A 21,757-nucleotide genomic window follows, 5' to 3' on the forward strand; every position below is an offset into this window, starting at 1 on the left:
TCCCCAGGATTTGATTAGACCCATTTTGTTTGGTTTGTTCCCACATACTATCACTGTTCTTGCATCAGTCCTAAAATTCTGAAATTGAGAAATTCAAACTCAGTGGTGGAGTGTCTTGTTAAACCTTTGACCCCTATTACTTGTGCTGTGTCTTATTTTTGCAGCCTACACCAACTGGTGTTGTTTGGCTTGTTTCTTTTGATGTCAGAAAAGTTCCACTATTCTCAATTTGGATAGGGACCTGCTTGGCAATCATGGAAGTTAATACAAACAGACACTGCTTAGTGGGGATTAAAAAAATTCTTTAAAGCTAGTTAATCTGAAAAAAGAACAACTAAGGAATATTCACTTCTAAGTTTTAACCAATTTATATTATTATATGTACATTAAATTAGATTAAAGATTAATTATTTTTCATTTCAAAAAGGGTGATTAATTGGAGCAAGACAATATTTTTTAAGTCCTGCTACTTAGAAAACTTTCTCTGCCTTAGATGGAGAGACTATCTCTTTCTCTTGAAATTTTTATTAAAAAATAAATAATCTTTACACTTTCCAAATATGCTCAATTTAAAAGAACTTTATCCTTTGTTTTGTTGGGTGGACGTGTGTGATGAAATGTCCTATTTTTTTTCCCCTGATAAGATAATATCATGCCTCCACATTGCAGTATTGCGCCGTCAGCTCAATACATTTTCTATTTCGTATCGACAATAGTTTTGACTAATAGGATACTTAAGGCTCAATAATTAGTGAAAGAGAGAAAGTGGGGCTATTACCTTAACCCTTGAAGAGCTTTCTCAAGACGTCTATTTTTCTAAACTCTGGTATATTTTTATTATAGGGTTTTTAAAGAAAATGCAAAAAAAGAGTCAATTTTAAACCTGTTAGTCTTGATCCCAAATAAAATTCCCAAAGTATCATAGGGAAGAAAAAGCTAGGCATGGTTATTTGGTCAAAGGGAGAGTTCAAACTTGGGAGCCAAAGCCAAAAGGTTGTTTTGTTTGGGAAATTGGTATAGTTTTAAGAATTCAAAGGAAGCATGGGCGGCGCATGAGACTCTTTTAAAGGAAAACAAACAAACAACGATCAGAATTTTTTGGCTCCGAATAATGGAAGCTCCTAATGCATGAAAATTAATTTTGCTCCAACCATACTTACAAATCAGAGCATTAAATTAGCAACACAAAACCACAAGTTGGTGACAGCTTCTAAGAGTTAAAAGCAGTGTACACAATGAGGGGAAAGGAAACCCCAGCATGACCAACACCACAAAATTGGGTAAGCTGCCATTGTTTCCAAAGACAAAATTTGAAGACTAGGTCAGACTTCAGAGCCAAAAGGGCCTCAAAGTTGCTTAGCAAAGCTCCCTACACTCAGTGGCACCACACCTATCACCAATCTATGGAATCAAACGTCACATTGCTCCATAAAAAATATCTATTCATAAGATGGCAAATCTAAGGAAGACAAAAATAATTTTTTGAAAGCATTCAGTCACCCAAAATGCTATACTACATTTTTCTTATCTTTTGTTTAAATTATTATGTGATCAATTGTTATAAGCCATGACAAAACTCTTCTTATATGAAGCCTAAATATTCGATACAATATAGATACAAAAATACGAGAAATTACTAAAAGTATAAGATATGACTTAGACACGCCAATGTAAGTTTATATATAAAAATGCATAAATACATAATATTTATAGAGAAAGATTGATCATTTCTCACGAATACACAATTATATTAGTGCATGGTGATCAAAGTTTACAATACAAAAAATAATTTGGTATCTAAGAATTAAAAATTAGAGGATACATCTTAGATGCGTCTCTAAGAACATGATATCGAATATGAGGGTAGCACTAATACCTTGCCATTTTTGGGGTATAATGACTCCATAATTCTCTTCAGACATTCTTTGTCCAACAAAAGAAGGGATAAAAAAACAAAACAAAACAATAACATTATATACACAAGTCCCTTTTTTTTTTTTTTAATTCTTTAACTGCTTTTGCTTTAGTTAGAAGGCCAAAAAACTGGAAGAAGAATGCAGCTACAGGAACAAGAGGATGCTGCTGTAGATCTCACTTAACAGTTCACATCCCCTCTTCACTTTGCTGACTAAGGGCAGCTTTGATCAACTGACCGGGTCGTTTTATGCAGAAGCCTTAAAGCAAAAACACCCTGCCCGTTGCCCCCTTTGTCTTGAGCTAAGGTTGTCACTAAAAAATTGTTATTTAATACTAATAAAGCTCTTCTATGCTCTCTTTTACTGCGCTTTATTCTGTTCAAATTCGATACCTTGTTTGCTTTGGTTGCAGAGAACGAGGAGCCCGCTTTCTCTCTTTCTCTCTCTCTCTCTCTCTTTCTATCTATATGCTTGCTGCATTGTCTTGTTCTACTTCAGAATCTCTTCTCACTTCCACGCATTAAAGTGTTGTCTCTCTCTCTCTTACAAGTTGGTGGCGCTTTCTTTCATATTTGTGGGACTTTGCCTCCATGTTCTTACACTTTCTACTACTAGTGTAGCAAGAACACATAGCAACGGAAGAGGAAACCAAGAAAACATATAAGGCATTTTGCTCTCTAATGTTGAGTTTCTCTAATCAGCCTACCCTTGTTTCTCAGCTCTGAATAGCGTGGAGATAGGAGAAGGGGTTGCCAAACCAATGATATTTTGCTCTTCAATATTCTGAGAAGTTTTGGGTGTGTAAATAATATCAGTGTTTGAGGAGCTGTATGAATTTGAACTGCAAAAATGAGAGATGAGAATTCCAAGAAAAGCAAGGTTTTGCCAATCTTCTTTGATATAAAGATCAGTTATTCTTCTTTTTTTTAAAAAGTTTTTTCCAGGGAACTGAAATTCATCATTTTGACTGTGTTGGCGTTTGTTGACTGTTTTGTCTGTTGCTTGGTGAAGCTCTCATGGTCAAAGAAAATGGTCAGAAGGTTCTTTAGTATCATAAGCAAGACTGAGGATTCCCAGGCAGATGGTGTGGCGTATGGAGGTGGGTTTCTTGGTTTCCTTGAACCTCACTTTTTACCAGTGATTAGTTTGTAAAGGAACAAAAAGGCAAGAATTAAAACTCATAAGAGATTGTGATGATAGCACTATCCAGTGTGAGGCCTTGCATAATTCCTCTGGTTCTAGTAGGGCACCGGAGAAACCAGAGGAAGTAGACAATAACATCATTTGCAATGAAATTTGAAGCCTAGGATCGTTCATCAAGTTCTGTCTAGTTTTGTTATCTAGTGCCAAAAAATTAAGCTAAGCCAAATAATCAATTAGCTATCCTTGAGGCATAAATTGTCTTCATCTGAATTTCTATATTCTCACCAATTTGGCTTCCCACTACAATTTCTTGGCATCCAAACAAAGTGAAAGCATTCTTTAAATTCTGAAATATTAGCTCATCAAATCCAGTTCAGTTTTTTTTTTCTTTAATTTCTTTTCCTGATATAAAGTCAGGTACTATTGGTTTTTTGGTGAACTTGATGCATTGACACTTCTTTCCTTCTTCAGGAGGTGACGTGGAATACAGAAGCAGGAACAGCTTCTCTGAGAGAGAGCCACGCACAATTAAAAAGGGCAAAACAGGTATAGAATTACCCTGTTTCGATTCTTGAAGAACTTGATGTTATTTTAAATTCTGACATTAACCCAAAATCGTTATAATTATAACCCCTCATTGTAATGAACAGAGAAGTTTAGCAGGAGCACAGATCAAGTCAGGCGAGCAAGAATGAATCTCGACCATCCTAGAATTATAGATGTGCAGAATTATAGGTATTCTTCTTCTCTGATTTTACCACTTTACAAAGAAAAAAGATTTGTTAAAATTCTCATTAGTGTCTTTCTTTTCTCTGTGACCAGCATTTTTGTGGCTACATGGAATGTAGCTGGAAGATCCCCACCAAGTGATTTAAATTTAGATGATTGGCTTAGTTTTTCACCACCGGCTGATATATATGTTCTTGGGTATGAATTGTTACTTGTCAACATTGTCTTCTATGAAAAATAGCATTAACTGTTATCAATGACACATTTCTACTTGTCTCTTTCAGCTTTCAAGAAATAGTTCCCTTGAATGCTGGTAATATCTTAGGGGCTGAGGACAATGGCCCTGCCAAAAAATGGTTAGCTCTCATCAGAAAGACTTTGAACAATCTTCCTGGTACTAGTGGAAGCAGTGGATGTTATACACCATCTCCCATACCTCAGCCAGTTGCAGAGATAAATGCAGATTTTGAGGGATCAACTGGGCAGAAGAATTCATCTTTCTTCCATAGGCGATCATTCCAAACAACTTCTAGTGGTGGTTGGGGAATGGACAATGATCCTTCAGTTGTGCAGCCACGGTTAGATCGAAGATATAGTGTTTGTGATCGTGTGATTTTTGGTCACAGGCCTAGTGACTTTGATCCCAGTTTTAGATGGGGTTATAGGCCTAGTGACTATTCCAGGGCAAGTGACTACTCAAGACCAAGTGACTACTCAAGATGGGGTTCATCTGATGATGATAATGCCCTTGGAGATTCACCAAGCACAGTTTTATTTTCACCAATGTCTTATGGTGGCGGTGGACCTGCCTCTAATGAAGATGGATATGGCATGCCAATACATTCAAGGTACTGCCTTGTTGCAAGTAAGCAAATGGTGGGAATATATCTTACCATATGGGTGAGACGTAACCTGAAAGACCATGTTCAAAATATGAAAGTATCTTGTGTTGGAAGAGGATTGATGGGCTATCTTGGAAATAAGGTGAATTTTAAGTCTCTCATGATAGTCCTAATTTTTATTTTTCCATAGCTTAATTCATGGCAAACATGGTGATTACTTGAAATTGGATTAAAGACGAGTTATTTTGCTTGTATTTACAGGGATCCATCTCAATAAGTATGTCTGTACATGAAACAAGCTTTTGCTTTATCTGTAGCCATTTAACCTCAGGAGAGAAAGAGGGTGATGAACTAAGAAGAAATTCTGATGTGATGGAGATTCTTAAAAAGACAAGGTTTCCTCGTGTTCATGGTGTGGACAATGACAAGTCTCCGCAGACAATCCTGGAGCATGAGTAAGAATCTGCCCACATTCATCTAAAATTTAATATTTTAAAAATGTTGTAATTTAAGGCCTCTTGCAATTGCTAATATATTGTCCTCAAGGTTTCTTGTGCAGAATGCACACAATAATTTTTCTATTTCCCTATGTTTTTTTATTTACTTAACAGAAGTCTTGCATTTTCTCATTTTATATTCATTAATGTAGTCGAATTATATGGCTTGGAGATTTGAATTATCGGATTGCTCTCACCTACCGTTCGGCTAAGGCACTTGTTGAGATGCATAATTGGAGAGCACTGTTAGAGAATGATCAAGTATGTATAATTAACTCCGTATTATTTTTTTCTTTCAAATGTACTATTTGTATGACAAGCATAATAATGAACCTTAATCATTATTCCTGGCAGTTGAAAATAGAGCAGAAAAAAGGCCGCGTGTTTGTGGGATGGAATGAAGGAAAAATATATTTTCCTCCAACATACAAGTATTCAACTAATTCAGATAGATATGCTGGAGATGACATGCACCTCAAGGAGAAAAAGAGAACACCTGCTTGGTAAGATTATAATTTATCTCATCACCTAATATAGATCTAGAAGAAACTCATTGTAAGTGCTAAAAAAGGCAATTAATTTTTTTGAAGAAAAAAATTAGATGCCATAAAAAGTAGCATAAGGTATCTTTCATAATTTATGATGTATTTTTGTTGACTTGTACTGCTTATGATGATATAAATATTTTTCTTTTATAGGTGCGATCGTATTCTGTGGTATGGAGAAGGTCTTCTTCAGTCATGTTATGTCCGCGGGGAATCGAAGTTTTCAGACCACAGACCTGTTTATGGCATATTTTGGGCTGAGGTTGAGTCAACTCATGGCAGATGGAAGAAAAGTATGAGTTGTTCAAGTACCAGAATTGAGGTGGAGGAACTTCTGCCATATTCCGGTGGATACACTGAACTAAACTTCTTCTGAAGGAAGAGTGGATATGAGACATGTTCATCCTCATTCAAGTACACTATCTATATCCCTTATACACTTCCACCATAATCATGCTTGTGAGTTGTGAGAGAGTGGTGATTTGGTATTGGTTTTTTCCTTTTAAGCTCATACAAATAGAAAAAACTAAAAAACACGTGCATGGCTATAAGCAAGCATTTGCCATGCCCCAAAGGGGCCCTAATCTTTTTCCTATTTTCTAGTTGGCTAGAACAAAAGTACTAGATTTTGAAGCTGTAAATGATTTATATGGGGTCGAACATAATAGAGTGCATCATGCAAGTGCAATAAAAACATAGAGCCTAAAAGAATATACTAAAATGATCTTGGGAACTAGGCGCATCTTGCTTTACTGGATACACAAACTTATTTCATGAATTGGGCAGGCAATGTTTGAAGCATAGTCTGAAAAGTCTATATCTCAATCTTTTCTGCTTGAAGTCCCTTTGTTCTTTTCTTATTGTCAATACAATTATTCTTTTCCCCTGGATTAGAAATCTTACATGCACCAGTTACTGTTCAGCAATTGGTCCCCCATCACCAAGCTGGAGTTACTTTGAAGAAATTCATTCATGGAGGGAGATAGTGACAACCCATTTCCCACATACCGAAAAAGGTTGGTTTTCTTCTCTTTCATGCTTTTCTTTGTTCTGCTTTTGGCCTGCTTCTTTGTCTAATTTTACCTTTACTTTATCTTTGTCAGTTTATAATCTGTAGTTTTGGGCTACAGTCATGCTTTGCCTAACACATGATCAGTACAGTACATCATCCTCATCATCTTGTTAGCTACTCACACACCAGCTTCAATAATGTGCATAGTTTGATACCCAATTAACAAACAAACAACTTTCCAGTGTCTCAGCCCCGTTTGATCCTTCACAGTCAGTAGGTACTGCATTGTGGTTTTATTGCTATTTGATGTTTATATATGAATCAAAAGCAGTGTATATACTTACTCATGATCTATGCTCTTTTTCCTTGAGCAGGAAGTTGAAGAAGACCATTTTTTTATTCAAGATTTTTTAGTTGTTCTTGGAGAATATTAATGATGGCTGAATGAAGGTGGAAGCTCGTCAGAACAATAGTTTAGGCACTAACTTTATTTATTTATTTATTTTTTTACATTCAATGCAAAGAAAGTGAGTTTTGATGTATAGTGATTGCTACAGTATTTGATGACAAAAAAATATGAACTTAAAAAAAGATTGAAGTTCATGATAGAATTCCCGAGCCTCTATTGCTCATGATTAAAATATTACTGATAAAGTTGGCTTTGACATCAAAATGGAATAGTACACCACTACTGCGGCTCATCTTTTTACTGATGAGGAACAGTATCTAAGTACAAACTAAAGGGTGTTGCGGTTTGGTAGGAATATTGGAGGCTCTAATCCAAGATGCTATTCAATTGCTGTTTACTTTTGACTTGATGGATTTTAGCTACTTTACCTTGTTCCTGTTTTTTTGTGTATCTATTTAGGATCACTAAGAAAAGTTGAACCAAAAAATATCGAATCAGGATGTTGCAGAAAAAGACTAAACGCGAAGTATTTTTGTATAATATTGCTATTTAAAAGGAAATATATGAATTTTGTGGCTGATCTTTGCCCATGTCGATGATTAAGAATTCAGGGTCAGTTTCGTTGCTTTATGAGATCTCAACGGTTCAACGTCGTTGTCCGCGTGGCTGTTAGAGAGCCACTTCATGTCACTCAAATGCAAATATACTTTGTTGGAAAATTTTAGTACTGTTTTAAGTCTCAGTGCCCAGCGCAAAGAAGTTACAGATGAAGTGAGTAGACAAATGCTCCACGAATATTATTTCAATATCAAATTTTATAATAATAATAATAATAGTACAAAATTGTGATGAAATTGCGCAAACATGCTTGCTGTACGATCATCATGGGATGTGGAGAAAGTCAGATGTAGGGTCTGCTGTTGCTGGAACTATTGATCTCATCAAGTTACATGCAACAACTAAGCATGTTTTGTATTTGAGTATAATCTCTAAATCATGATTTGAACAAACGTCGCAAGAGACAACTTTTTGTCTAAATGGTAATCTGAGATGTATCTATAATTTCAACATTGTAAGGAAGCATTTAAAAAGAGAAAGAAGACATGGTTCCTTGGATTTTGGAGATCAGGAAACTGAAATTATCGAATGTTAAATGGGTTTGTCAAATTTTGTTTGTTCCCATAACGCATGCTTCGCTCGTAATGAATAAAAAAAGCTGTTTAAACAGAAATAAATAACCAAAATGAACATTTTGTGAGCATTAAGCTTAATAAAATTTAAAAGCAAGAAAATAAAGATACTACTTACATGTTATTTTCATTTTAGGATTTCAGTTTCATAACTCCAAAAAACTGTTGTTGAAGAAGCAAAACAGCAGCAATATGACAGGGGCTTGTCTCAACTACGGTGTTACTTACATTGTTCCTTGTTTTGTTTGTATGCCAACTGGTCCCTGATTTTGGCCTTGCTTGTGGGGAACCATTACAAAGGATTTCATCTTTATAGATATTTTGCACGCTATATGCACTGGAAAAGCTCATTGGTGTCCTATGACTTTTCCCTTGATGCTCCTATCCTGCAGTGCTTCAACCAATCACAATTTTGTTGGATTTTTTTTCCTTGTGTGACCCAAATATCCAATCCCTTTTTTAATGTTTACTCTCTTTTGATCTATTTTATGATTCCAATAACATGTGTTAGGACCACGCCTGAAATTCTTCCTCTTGGTGCTGTTTAAGGCATAATTAACCAAGCTAGTGTGCTGACACCAGCATTTTCAGTCCTTCATAATGGGTGGGAATCATTCCTCTCTGAATTCTGATCCAACCATTTCTAGAAATGATTGTTTATAACTCATCTCAGAGAATGTTTGCATTATGCCACACAAAATCACAAAGTAAGCAAAGGATTGACAAGTGATCTGTACAAAGTTTCTTCGTGACATTTAACAATCATGAAAAATCATACGAACTCAATCAGTAGGTTGTCAATGCTAACTTTCTATTAAATAAATTCCAAGTTGATTTCAAGTTTTTTTATTGACAAATTAATAGCAAGGATAAAGGATTTGAAACCAGTATATCACTTGAAGATTAAATTAGTCTTGGGAGATTATATCAAGACTAAATTGAAGTTCTAAACAGAAAAACTAATTTCAAATTATAATTGAGCATTGATGTACTAATACTTTAATACTTAAGAAATAAAAATGTGATTGTCTCTACAATGTATCTTCTTGCACCATTCAACGAGAAATTAAAGACAATGTCTCAAGAAGTCTGGGGCAGAATATTGGAATATGTGTATGCTTGCTTCTACCCAAAATTAGATTGATTGAAATCTGAAAGAATTGGGTGTTTGATGCAATCACATATTTTCCCAAAAAACATCAGTCATGGAGCAAAAAAAATGATTTCAAAATTTGTCCAAGTCAAAGTTGAAATAAATGGATTGGAAAGTCAAATAAAGTTGTGTGGAAAACCTAATATGTGTTAGCTAGCATATTTTCCTTTTCACTTTACAGCAATTTGAAGCAATGAAAAAAAGATTGCTGCATTATAATTAGTATATGAACTTGCAGTCAACCATGGTAGGGTTCCATCTTCATTTACATGTGATAATCTTCACTTTGATTAATCGGCAGCACTAAGGTTGTTGCATAATTAAGACTTCATGGATCAGTTGCACTTTGATCCAAAATGTACTCTCCGGCCCTATTTACTGGCTCTCAGTTTCATTGGGCTTTGTCGTAATCTCTCAAGCCCAATTTTGCCATGATGTCTATTCCTCCAATAAATTATCATATATAACTTGTTTATGTACACAAATAGGACATGTTAACCGAAAAAGAAAACACCTTGGAAGATATATTATTTTCCCGATACTAATGAATATTCTTCATTCTTTGGTATTTTATTTTGCCTGGTAATAAAAATATAAATATTATTCTCAAATTGCTGTAAAATATATACAAGAGATCTGCTCGATCAGGTTGGAGGTTCAGTGAGCCATTGTTTTGACATAAGGATTCGTTCTTAATTTGAATTAAAATACCAACTTTAAATCAAGAATAAATGTGTGTTTTTTTTTTTTTTTAACTTTATACTATATGATACAAATTGAGTTTGACAGGTCTAATAAAAAACGAAAAACACGATTTAAAAAGTAACCATGGTGCCCTGTCCAACCACTATAATTTTAGTGAATTAAAATGTAATATTGCGTAGAGTCGTCTCCATTATATTATTATCATGAACTCAAATTGTCTATAATAATAATTTAATTTTTAATGAAAAATTAATCTAACATTAAATTTGTTTATAGATAATAGTTTTTTTCAGCGAAACCTAGCTTGGGGCTAACATTGTCTTCCTAATTCGTGCCCAGCATGGGAATTCAGGGAAGTATGATATTTGTTTCCTTTTTTAAGTGAGAAAAGGGATTAGGGTCCCTAAGGAACCACTGAAATCGTCAAGAAGCGGAGTATATTTTCATTTTCTTTTACTTTCAGATTTGCTAAGATATTTTTGTTATAGATAGTTCATGGTGCAGTTATTGTGGGAGATTTCATTCGAATTCTTCATCCGAAAGACCGGGGGAGATAGCCCACGAAAGTGTCAAAAGATCAAGTAAAACTTGGGCTTTGTTATTGTTATAGGAGACATGATGTCCTATAGCTAGCTAGGGCTCATTATATTATTCATTTAATAGTACAATTGTAAATGAAAAGTCATTAAAATATATGGAACAACATTGATTTATAGATTTAAAGCTTGAGCGCAGTTGGTCGAGGTAGTAAAGTTGGATGTGAAGGAAAATCAGGCTATATCATAGACGAGATCATTTGCATGTAACTGAGCCAAATCCAACCTATGTTACCTAATTGCTGCTTCGAAATTCATAAAATAACTTCGAGCTAGAAATTGAATCTGGGAAATGTGTAATTTTTGTTTTTATATATACAGATCAATTTCAAATTATTATTATTAGTTACTTATGGATGGCAAATAAAATTGTAAGAATAACCTCCCTTAAAAAATTGATCATAAAATTGTTTTGGCTTATGTATGCATGATATAAATGATCAGATTTAAAGTAAACCCCTTATCTGCATCGAATGGTTTGTATTTGGTGGGAATGGGAATGCAGCGAAGGTCGTTTGTGATTGTGAGATGGAGGTGGGTGGGCTATGAAATATTAATATCAAAATTTTCTTCATGGTGTAGTCCATCAAATTAGAAGATTTTTCAGAATATAACACATGATTTTCTTCGTCAGATAAACTCACACAAGGTACAAAATTCACATCCCAAATAATGACGCAATCACTTTCTGTTTTTTGCTGAGAACCTACAGAAACAATAGCTTACGCACTTTTTCTGTAGATAACCAAACATGCAGGAATCGTACACTTCAACAACTACTCCCACCTTATATGTGTTATCTTATAGAAACTCACACTTTCTCTCTCTTTTTCTTCTTTCCCTCTCCTAGATCTCTGATTCTTGCTCTCTGGAGGTCATCATGATGACTGTGCTTTTTCAAAGCAATCATTTTCTCTATATGCCTAGCTTTCTGTCTCTTACTCTCTCAAGGTTATATTATAACTGTACGTGCTTTTTGCATTGTTCTTTCAATCAGTATATTCAATGTCTCTGGCTGTGTATATATGAATCACCGTGCTATTGCCGTGTCTTATTTATAATTTCTTTGGGCATTTTGGTCAGACTCAGCTTCTTCTCTGTTGTATGTAAAACTCTTAACGACTTAAGAGCACAGTATATTCACTGTTTGGTGCATGACACGCAATTCCTAATCATTTGTTCTGATCATGTTTCCCTCCAGGTATGTTATTTGTGTCCTTGCCCATTTGTCAACATGAGCTTCTCTCTTTTTGTTTTATACTCAGTCATTGCCAAAAACTTGCACTATTACATGATTTTTGTATATAGGATATCGTTTCATGTTGTTTATGTAGCTTCATAAATCAACCATTTTTTTTTTGTTATAGTTGGTTCTCTTCATGCACAAGTCACTATCTTCATCATCGGTTAGATAAAGACCATTCTTGCGAATGATTATAAGGTGGAAAACAACCATAAAGAAAAGATAAACCCTTTAGTGGATCCATTTTACTACTAAGCAAATTTAAAGCCAAAGATTTAACCTTTTTATAATGAGCATAATAGAATTTTGTTACTTTCGGTGTGAACCTTATGAATAGGGAGCCATGTAAACTTTAAAAACATTCCCATCTGGGTGAGTATCGTTACATTTTAGTTTTCTCTCTTTCTTCTTTACTGGGTTTTTCAAATTTCTGTTGGAACCATCTTCTGATAACATTTTTGTTTTGTTTTGAAATTTAGTCACTTATTCTGAATGGTACAATTGGCCTCCAATAATGCTGGCGAGCTTAATACTCCAAATGAATTGGAATTGCATCTTCTTGGTAAGGTTAAGGCCCAACTGATTTATCTTTTTCTTCATTACATATTGTGCTGTTTGTGTATTTCTTTGTTCTATGCATTATCCTATATAGAATGCTGTCTATTCATATATCTCTCCCTGATTCATCCAAATTAGAAGACCGTTAATTTAATCTTTTTTCCCTACATGATCGCTCGAGATCTGTCTGAATTGCTCCTATTTTCTTCTATTTACTTAATATCAAAACCTTAAACCTATAGAATCTTAATGATCCTCTATTTGTTTTTAATTTTTTCGGGTATGCAACTCCATTGTTATTTAGAATTTGCCTGAATAGTTCTTTTAAATAAGAATTTGTAATTTGTAAATGTAAACAATTACAACCACACATAAAAAAGGGAAATGACCGAGACCGAAACTAAAGCTCTTCTGTTATATGAGAATGTGTATATCGTAATGCAAACAAGAACTACAGAACATTAAAAAAAAAACTCAAATGGAAACTAAAACCAACACACTGTGTACTTGATTAACCTCTGCAAGTGCCAAAGTAAAGACAGTTTGCATGGCCTATACCAAATCCTTTTATTTGTACTAGTTGATTTTGGTAAGGGAGGTGTTCTGCCAAGAAAACTAAAATGGATGCACTAATTAAATATCTTTTTGTTTTTACATAAACAGAAAAAAAAATACATAATTCAAAGAGTAATAGCACGCATATAATAAATTTTATAATATTTATTTTATTTTTATAACATTATTTATTTTATTTGTTTTTTCTCTTTTAAAATTTTTTTTATATCATATTTATTATTTTATTTTATCTTTTCTTATTTATAAAATGATCATTCAAATTTATTGTATAATTCCTTTAAATATTATCAATAATGTAATATATATATATATATATATATATATATATTATGTTTATATTTTCTTATCAATTGTTCATTGTAAAAATAATGATAGATTGACACCTTTAATTTGGATATGAGGTGGATGAAAGAAAAAAAGAAAGATAAAAAAAAAAAAAAATTGGTTAACGAAGTAATTGATAAATAAATAATATTATTAAAATATAAGAGTTGAAATGTTCCGTATTCTCCTTTCTATCTCTTTTTATTTATCTTTTGATGTACAGCTTTTCCTAGGTGTCCAGGTGAAACACAATAATAACTACGAAAGGATAATTATCATATATTTTATACTGAAAATGTACAATTTAAAATTGGCATATTTATGGATTATGTGAGGAGGGTCAGTGATTTTGATGGAATTATGTGCATGCGTCGTGAAGGATATGGAGAAAAGACAAAAGTCTCTTCTGGTTGTAATTGAATCAATCACTTTTTTTTTTTAATAAACAAAAAAGTTATTATAAGGAGTCAGTTATTATCACGTCAAATGATACACTAACTATTCCTATAACCCTTGAAATATAGCTTCGTTCCTTCTAATACAGTTTATTGAGAAGTAATTTTTTTTAATTATGCTGCAATAAAGTTGAGAAGCGTATCTAATTAGATCCATAATTAATGATTATATATAGACAGACAGATAGATACAATTTAACGATGGTTCATCCTCAGAAAATTACATTTTATTTTATAGACAAACAGACAGACAGAAAAGTTTTTCATGTAAGATTGAACAGTAAATTTATTATTACGTAGATACCAAATTGATTAAAAATAATGTCGAACCAATTTTTTTTGTTTTGTGTAGCCAAAAATTCCTTTTTAATTTATTTAAGAATTATATTTAGTATTAAAACTCGGTTTATTTTAAGAAATTGATATAAAAAAAATTAGGAGAGGAGAAAATGAGTTTGAAAAGGGATTTTCCTCATTAAGATTTGAGTTGAGAATGAGAAAAAATGAAAGAAAAAAAAAATAAACGGCGATATCCATCATTTCAAGAATGACAAATTTAACATAGTTATGCATAAAATATAATAAATTTATCCATGTATATATCTATCATTTTATTTGAAGATTTAAAACATATTTAACAATTATATTTTTCAAGAAAACAAAATAATTTTCGTTTATCAACACTCAGATAAAAAAAATGTTAATTTTTTCTTCACCTCGTATGAACGGCTAAGAAATTATATTTATTAAAAGTGTTGGGAGTAAAATGTCAAAGATCATAAATCTTAAGAACAACAGCACCGGATACATAGATCAAACAAACAGTTGATAAGATAGGACTCGGAGGAGGTATGACTTTACTCTCAGAAAATCATTGTCGAGTAGTTGAGTTAGTAGAAGGGGATATAATTAAATATTTCTTTTGTAATTAAAATATATTTTAAAAGTGTAAGCATATGAAAAGTAAATATAAATAAAAAAATAAAAATAACAACATATAAATTCATTGTCTCAAATAACAAAACTATTATAGGCTGAATCCATCTAGTTGCTGATGATTGCTGTGGCATTAGGTACACTCAGAACCTCCTCCCCATGTTGGTGCAATATCATTCCTACCCAATGTCTCTATCTCTAGGTTACTGTGTTTAAGCATCTGAGATTGATAATATTCACGTAATTATAACTTCTTACAAACGCGATTGAAAAACAATAAATCTCTAAGACCGTTTCATGCTACTCTATAAGACAATAAACTGCTTCAATTTTAGCTTGCATCTTACTCTTCCAAAATTGAAGCTAATCTTTTTGCTCTCAACTACCTTTTCTAGAACCTATCGTACCTTGTTCCAAACTAACTTTGCGCAGACATCTTCATGACTCATAAGGTTCTATAATGTTTACTGTTCAAATAAAACATGCCCTTAGATTTTTTGACAAGAATCTTAACAAGATGGTTCAAAAAAAGTTTTAAATTTGGTAGTATTTATTCAGTTAACATTAAAACTTTAACTCATTGAACAAATACACCTTAGGAACAATCTTTTAAAGAAAAATTGTTTGTGCAACATATATAAAACATTAAAATATGAAACCATATATGACGTTATGCAATAAAAAAAATATAAGGACTACAATTGCACCGACTGGAATATAAATATAAATTGTAAATATTCATGGTTTTTTTAAACAAAAGAATAAGTTATTTTTTCAATACCCTTCTCCCAAAACACAATTTTAAGGTATCGACCATGTTATTTTAGCCTGTGTGAAAAATGGTTTTATTTTCAACCTATATATATTTCTGTATATTTTTAGTTTATGTATGGGGGAAAAAGTTCAAGTGTTTCTAAATGATTTGCCGTTGAAAGTTCAAAGTAATAATATTTTGGTTGGTACATATTCAAGGTTATAATATGAGGAGTAATCAAATAATGACTTATGACTTAAATAGGACATTCTATTTTTAAATAAATTCAAAACCATTTATATGCTTTACAAGATACATTAAGCATAAACACAAGAACATGACTTTCATTTTACATCATAACATATTTGTCAGATAATTTCAGATTAGAATTTTATTATTCTGTTTGTGTTTCTTACGCCAATTCTACCTAGTACCCTATTTATCTTAGTTAACGTAAAATTTTTACATACTTCACATTCAAAGATTAACTTTTATCTTGAAAGCGTCATTTAGAGTCAAGGACCGATCTCCAACCTTACCAAAATTCAACTCCATATAGTCATTCTATATAGAATCTTCACCGTGGTTATTAAAATCCGGTTACATATATATAATTAATAACTAATAGTTAATAGCTCTATTTGGACGTTGGCTAGGGAGCAAGGTTATAAAGATTGCAAGGTGAACAAGGGACGCCCCAAGTTGGAAGCATGGCCCCTTTTGGCCCTATTTAATTTGCTGTAGGTATTAAAAGCTAGACAATTGGCTAGCTCTAGTCTTTTTCTTGATGGCAGTTGGAACATGTTATAAGACATGTCACTCTGGATGAAGAGGACTAACTCTAATGGTATAGAGATGAGCAAATTGTTGCTTAAACGTCTTCAAAACATATTGTCGGCATATTATTTTTGTTTTCTTACTGAAAAATAATAGTGCGAATTTGTTCTCTCCTTGTTGCCTATTAGTCCTTGTAAGAGGCTGATAGTTCTTAGACATTTTCTTTACATTATATCTTTCAAACGTTTAGCATAATTGCCACCATAATGTTAACTCCATTCAAAGACAATTAGTCTCTAATTATTAAAACCAACGAATTAAAACTTTTGGTTTATTGGTTCCTTGACGTAGAATAGGAGCCTTATTAGCCAAATGCTGTAGGTTTTGACCCTCTTTTAGTTCCTTCTTCTTGGTTACAAGATGATTTTCAATGTTAAATGCAAGTTATTGAATATGAAACTTAGGGAAAGAAGACCAGCAGAGTAGTAATCTGTGCCACACTTGTCAAGAAGTGGTCTTCTAAATAATGTTGTAAATCCATCAATACTAACACACTAGAGTTGTTAAGTGAGAGATTGAAATTATATTGATGTTATATCCTTTGTTGTAAAGACATTCTGTGCTTTAAAAATGAAAGGGATAGACGCACAAGGATTCAAACCTTGAGTACATTTATTTGTGATAGTGAAATGTGTAATCTGTTAGGTGTGGAGACTCAGCTAACATGAGCCAAAGTACAAGAGGCAATAACATTTGTGGGGTTAAACAATTCTAATTAATAAATGTTAAAATAGAAAGCATATAAGTATAGAATTTGGTTAATTCTCCTAGTATATGCAAGCGTAAAAGTGACTTAAATCAAGCCTAACTCAGGCATAACTAGATAAAAATCAATTAGGACACACTTGTAAAAACAGTAAGCTTGTTTTCTGTGTTTATTTTGGTTTACTTGTAACTCAGAAGCTGTTTACTTAAGTTTAATGACTATACTTGACAAATTATCTTTAAGTTAACGTAGTGTTTTATAAGTGCATGCAGAGAGAGCTCATGATTTATGATCCAAACATATAAAAGTTCAAGCTTAACTCATTTAATAAATGAGTTCAATTTTTCACTCTGAAATAGAAATGATTCCAAAAGCTTAGCTTATCGAGCTATTAATGAATTGATGAATTTGAATTGTGTTGACTCACTTCCAATCCTCAAATAAAAATTACATTTTTTTATTGACTATTATACTTTTCTAAAACAATCCCCAGGATATCTGCATTGAAAGACTGCTAGTTTTGACTAGCAGATTACAAATATGAAGTTTAAATGTTAAAATATTAGCAAAATAATGAACGGTAAGTTTCTTAGTCTTACCAAATTAATAGGATATAACCCTTTGTACGTTCTTATACTTAGCTAGAACATTGTTTCATACATTAAGTTTGTTTTTATCTACCTAGAATTAGCAGATGTTTTTCCTAAATCCTTGCTAAACTAGAGAGACTCCTGCTATATATATCCCTAATTAAGTTAGATTCATACATTGACTTTTTCAGTCAAGTTTTAAACATTTTGATTGTCTTCCTTTATTATTTCCTTTCAAAGCTTTCCCTTTTGTTTGGATGCATGTCCCGGTTATGTAATTGAACTAGGTTACTGCAGCTAGCGTTGCTCTTCAAATGAGTTTCTAGAACTTGTTTTGACCAATTGATTATTTACTCAATATAAATTTGTTCCCGTGAAAAAAAAAAGACAAGGAAATTAAAATTCACACGAGGTTGTAACATCGAAGCACAAGTGATTTTACTAAGCTTGGATATTTTGGTCGCCTGAAACATTTAGACCATGATAGTACAAATAGTTGCTTGGGCTTTACAAAGCAATGGATAGGGTAGGTAAATTTGTGGCACTCCACCTGTGCCTGTCCTGTGAGGAGTGGGTTACTTAATGCTTCACTGTGCTTCACTGTGTTTTGGGGACAAACTGTTTGACGAATTTATAGAATTTAATTCAGGTTCAGTTCAAGAAGTGGGTTCTACGTATCAATACGACTATACCCGCATTGGATCCACCCGTTTCAAACTTTCACTTCCACACATACATAATTATTATTTTGAAAAAGAAGACATATGTGCATATAAAAAAATACATATATAATGTTTTATAAATGTCGATATGATTGTTTTAACTAGATCGTGAGTGTTTGTTAGTGCAAAATGAGGACATGACGAGCAAGTAGAATCTCTGTGGGGTTGGAGATAAGGTAAGGAAAGAAATTTCCTTTGAAAATGGGACATGGATGGGATAAAAAGCTATGGTTCGATTATGATCTCCAATTTTGGAGTGGAAAGACAAGTAGAATGCAAAGAAAAGAGGATGAAAACTATGCATAAGATGTTAAAGGGCATTGGTTTCCAATTCTTTATTAACCAATTTTTATTTTTTTTTCCAATTCCCTCCACTAGTTTTCCCTTAAAAGCTTCATCGCACTTCAATGTTTGAAATTAAGATAAACTACGTTTTATTCTCATAATTTTACACTTTTTCAATTTATTTTTCGTGATAAAAAATTATAAGAAAGTATAATTCAACTTTAAAATTATTCAATTTTGACGCTTCAACTTTTTACATTAATCAGATGTATTATAATTGTTCGAAAATTCGAAAATATTCAGTTGAAATCAGCACGATATATTACCATATCTTTGTAGGAATAAATATACCATTGAAATATAATACATGGAATCAATATACCAAATAACCGGCACATGTTTCCTCTATGATCGCACATCATAGATTCATATAGGATGAGGATAGGAAGGTGCATTAGGGAGTGATACATATTTTAGGAAAGAAACCATTTTGTTGCTAAGAGAATTCAGACAAACTCTTATTGCGCAACTTCAGTTCCCCACTGGCCTAATAGAGAGCTCACACTGCTGTTAAAGCCATATATATATATATGCATGGAGGGTGGTGCACGCAGTGCATATTTGATTTGCTTTCTGATGCCATTTTTTAATTTGAAAATAAATAGGTTTCTTGTCATTCAAAACATTTGTTATTATTATAAACCAGTCATAATTATAATGTTAACTTTTTTTCGTCTTGTTTACATGCGACTGATATCCCTTTTTTATCTGGCTATTAATCGATTTAGATCTTTTTATAAAGCAAGCAAGATTTTGTATTTTAAACTAAAACTACATGCTTGTATTATACAAATCATTTCAATATCAGACAGCATTAACGATGGAGATTTGTTTTGTTAAATTGTATTCTCAATTCTTTGGATTTACTCTGTTACTTATTTCTTTCGTTATCATTCATCCATTATAGACTAATATCTAATTTTGTACATTTAGTTTCTTTAATTTGATTATATATAATTTTAGTTTCTTAATTTTTTTTCAAATAACTTCAATCTCTTTTTTAAAAAATTAAATTAATGATATTTTATTAATTCTCTTTATCTAAAACTATTAAATTTTTATTTATAATTTTTTCAAATTCAATTGTTTAAATTATTGTAAATATTCTACTACATGGAGGTCACAGCTGAAACATCAATTTTTTTTTAAAAAAAAATCTCAAAATTTCCCTTCAAATTGTAATTCTATATCTTACAAAATACTTTAAATTATACATTTTTTTGTTTGAAAATTTCAAACTAATTTATATCTTAATTTTATCATTAATTTCTAAATGTTTGAATACAAATAAAAAGTAAAGGGATATTAGATAAAAAAAAATTGATAAAATGACCGTATTAATTTAATTTTAAAAAAATTAGTTAATTGAATAAAAGAAATTAATTAGACTAAAATCTTTCAAACCTAAATACACACGCAAGAACCAAGAAACAAAGTAAGGAACTGACTTCTATGTAACCTTAATACACAGCCAGAAACTATACCCAGAAAATATAGAAAGTTCCAAAAGTAGGGGGGAAATTCAACTATGTTTGCAAAAGAAATAAAATTCAACCTCTACCACCTGTTATGTGTCTGTGGGTGTGCATAATAAACAAATTTAAAACACTTGAGTTATTAGTGCAGCAATCATGGTAGTTTAGACACGATTCTTGAACTGAATATTTTATTTAATTAAATCGATATCCATGCATCTCACGATCGGAATTATAATAAAATAATTAAATATTTAAATAAAGTAAAATTAATACCTCTATCTTTAAATTAAAGATTTAAATTTTATATTTGTTAATTATGGATTTTAAATTTAATATGACATTCGTGAATTGTTTTCATTAGAAAATGCCAATGACAAATTAAATTTTGAATTTTTGTAACAAGATGTGAAAAGTATATTTAGAAATTTTTAAATAATTTATTATGTAAAATATTTTACTTACAAATTATTGTGTTAAATTTACATTTCTGTTAATTTTATTCTAAAATTTGAAGATTAAACTTGTTACTTATTTTTCTTTTATTGCTTTTTATTAATTTTCATATGTTTTTAATTTAGAGTGTACTTTTAAGAGTCTTATATCTTAAACTCATGATTATTAATATATATTGTAATTTTTATTATTTAATTAAAAAATTACACTATACAATAAAATTATGATTTTTCAATAAATTATATTTTAAAATTATTTAATTTTATTAACATTTTATCATCTTAATCCATACTATTCATAATTATAAAATTAAGTTCAAATATTTTTAAAATAATTATTATTTAATATAATTTTATTATATATAAATAAGTATAAAATATAAAATTATGTTATTTAATTATTAAATTATATGTATATTTATACTGTCACCAATGACCATTGACTTATCAAAATCTCTCAACATAAAGATTAAATCATATTATTTTTATATTATTTTTACTTATTTTATTTTTTTCATTTTTATTTTTATTAAGATATTTTTTCCTCTTTTTTTTTTCCCCAAACATCACTTCATAAAATATTCTCAAAATGTCATTAAAAAATAGGCATCAATAGTGAGAGCCGCTGTATCTCCTTAGTAACTTTTGTTTTTTTGTTGTGGGAATTGAAACCCATGATCTTAGTTTTGGTAAATAAAATTTGAGAGAAAATTTTGGTTCAATTCACAAGTCAACTTATCACAGGTCACAAGAGTGTTTACGGAGACGTGCAGAAATTATTCAATTTGTATACTTTTATACATATTTTGATTATTTTTTTATTTTCTATCATTGCCTTTTTTCTCTCTCTTGTTGGAGAAGTTAAATTGCATTGTATATACTGGTGCTTGAAACTTCTAAACACACATACACGTAAGAAAACAAATGTATAATTCAAATTAACCGTAAATATATCTCTTGTGGATAACTTTAGTTTAAAAAAGTCAAATTCTATTCATAAGAGGGACAGAAAAAATAACAATTCTATTTTAACTCTGAAAGTGG

At 31.6% G+C, this 21,757-nt stretch overlaps 1 protein-coding gene across 6 annotated transcripts; it reads left to right on the forward strand.

The window, feature by feature from the left end:
- Positions 1-573: 573 nt before the first annotated feature.
- On the forward strand, positions 574-7,189 carry LOC113871019 (type IV inositol polyphosphate 5-phosphatase 7-like). Of its 6 annotated transcripts, none has more exons than XM_027507685.1 (15): positions 574-594; positions 1,985-2,222; positions 2,329-2,795; positions 2,928-3,015; positions 3,531-3,605; positions 3,710-3,794; positions 3,882-3,986; positions 4,073-4,772; positions 4,892-5,085; positions 5,280-5,388; positions 5,482-5,630; positions 5,826-6,086; positions 6,596-6,688; positions 6,776-6,961; positions 7,059-7,189. In XM_027507685.1, exons 3-12 carry the CDS (start codon positions 2,766-2,768, stop codon positions 6,046-6,048), a joined length of 1,758 nt encoding a protein of 585 aa, XP_027363486.1. In that variant the 5' UTR covers positions 574-594; positions 1,985-2,222; positions 2,329-2,765; the 3' UTR covers positions 6,049-6,086; positions 6,596-6,688; positions 6,776-6,961; positions 7,059-7,189. The 6 variants fall into 6 exon arrangements, with proteins under 6 accessions (XP_027363486.1, XP_027363490.1, XP_027363487.1 ...); XM_027507686.1 differs by lacking the exon at positions 574-594 and having other exon boundaries at positions 1,782-2,222; positions 2,329-2,490; positions 2,636-2,795; XM_027507687.1 differs by lacking the exon at positions 574-594 and having other exon boundaries at positions 1,782-2,222; positions 2,329-2,465; positions 2,636-2,795.
- Positions 7,190-21,757: the final 14,568 nt, after the last annotated feature.

Source organism: Abrus precatorius, unplaced genomic scaffold (assembly GCF_003935025.1).
Source record: "Abrus precatorius isolate BTA unplaced genomic scaffold, Abrus_2018 Scaffold7, whole genome shotgun sequence".
NCBI classification, from domain to species: Eukaryota; Viridiplantae; Streptophyta; class Magnoliopsida; order Fabales; family Fabaceae; genus Abrus; species Abrus precatorius.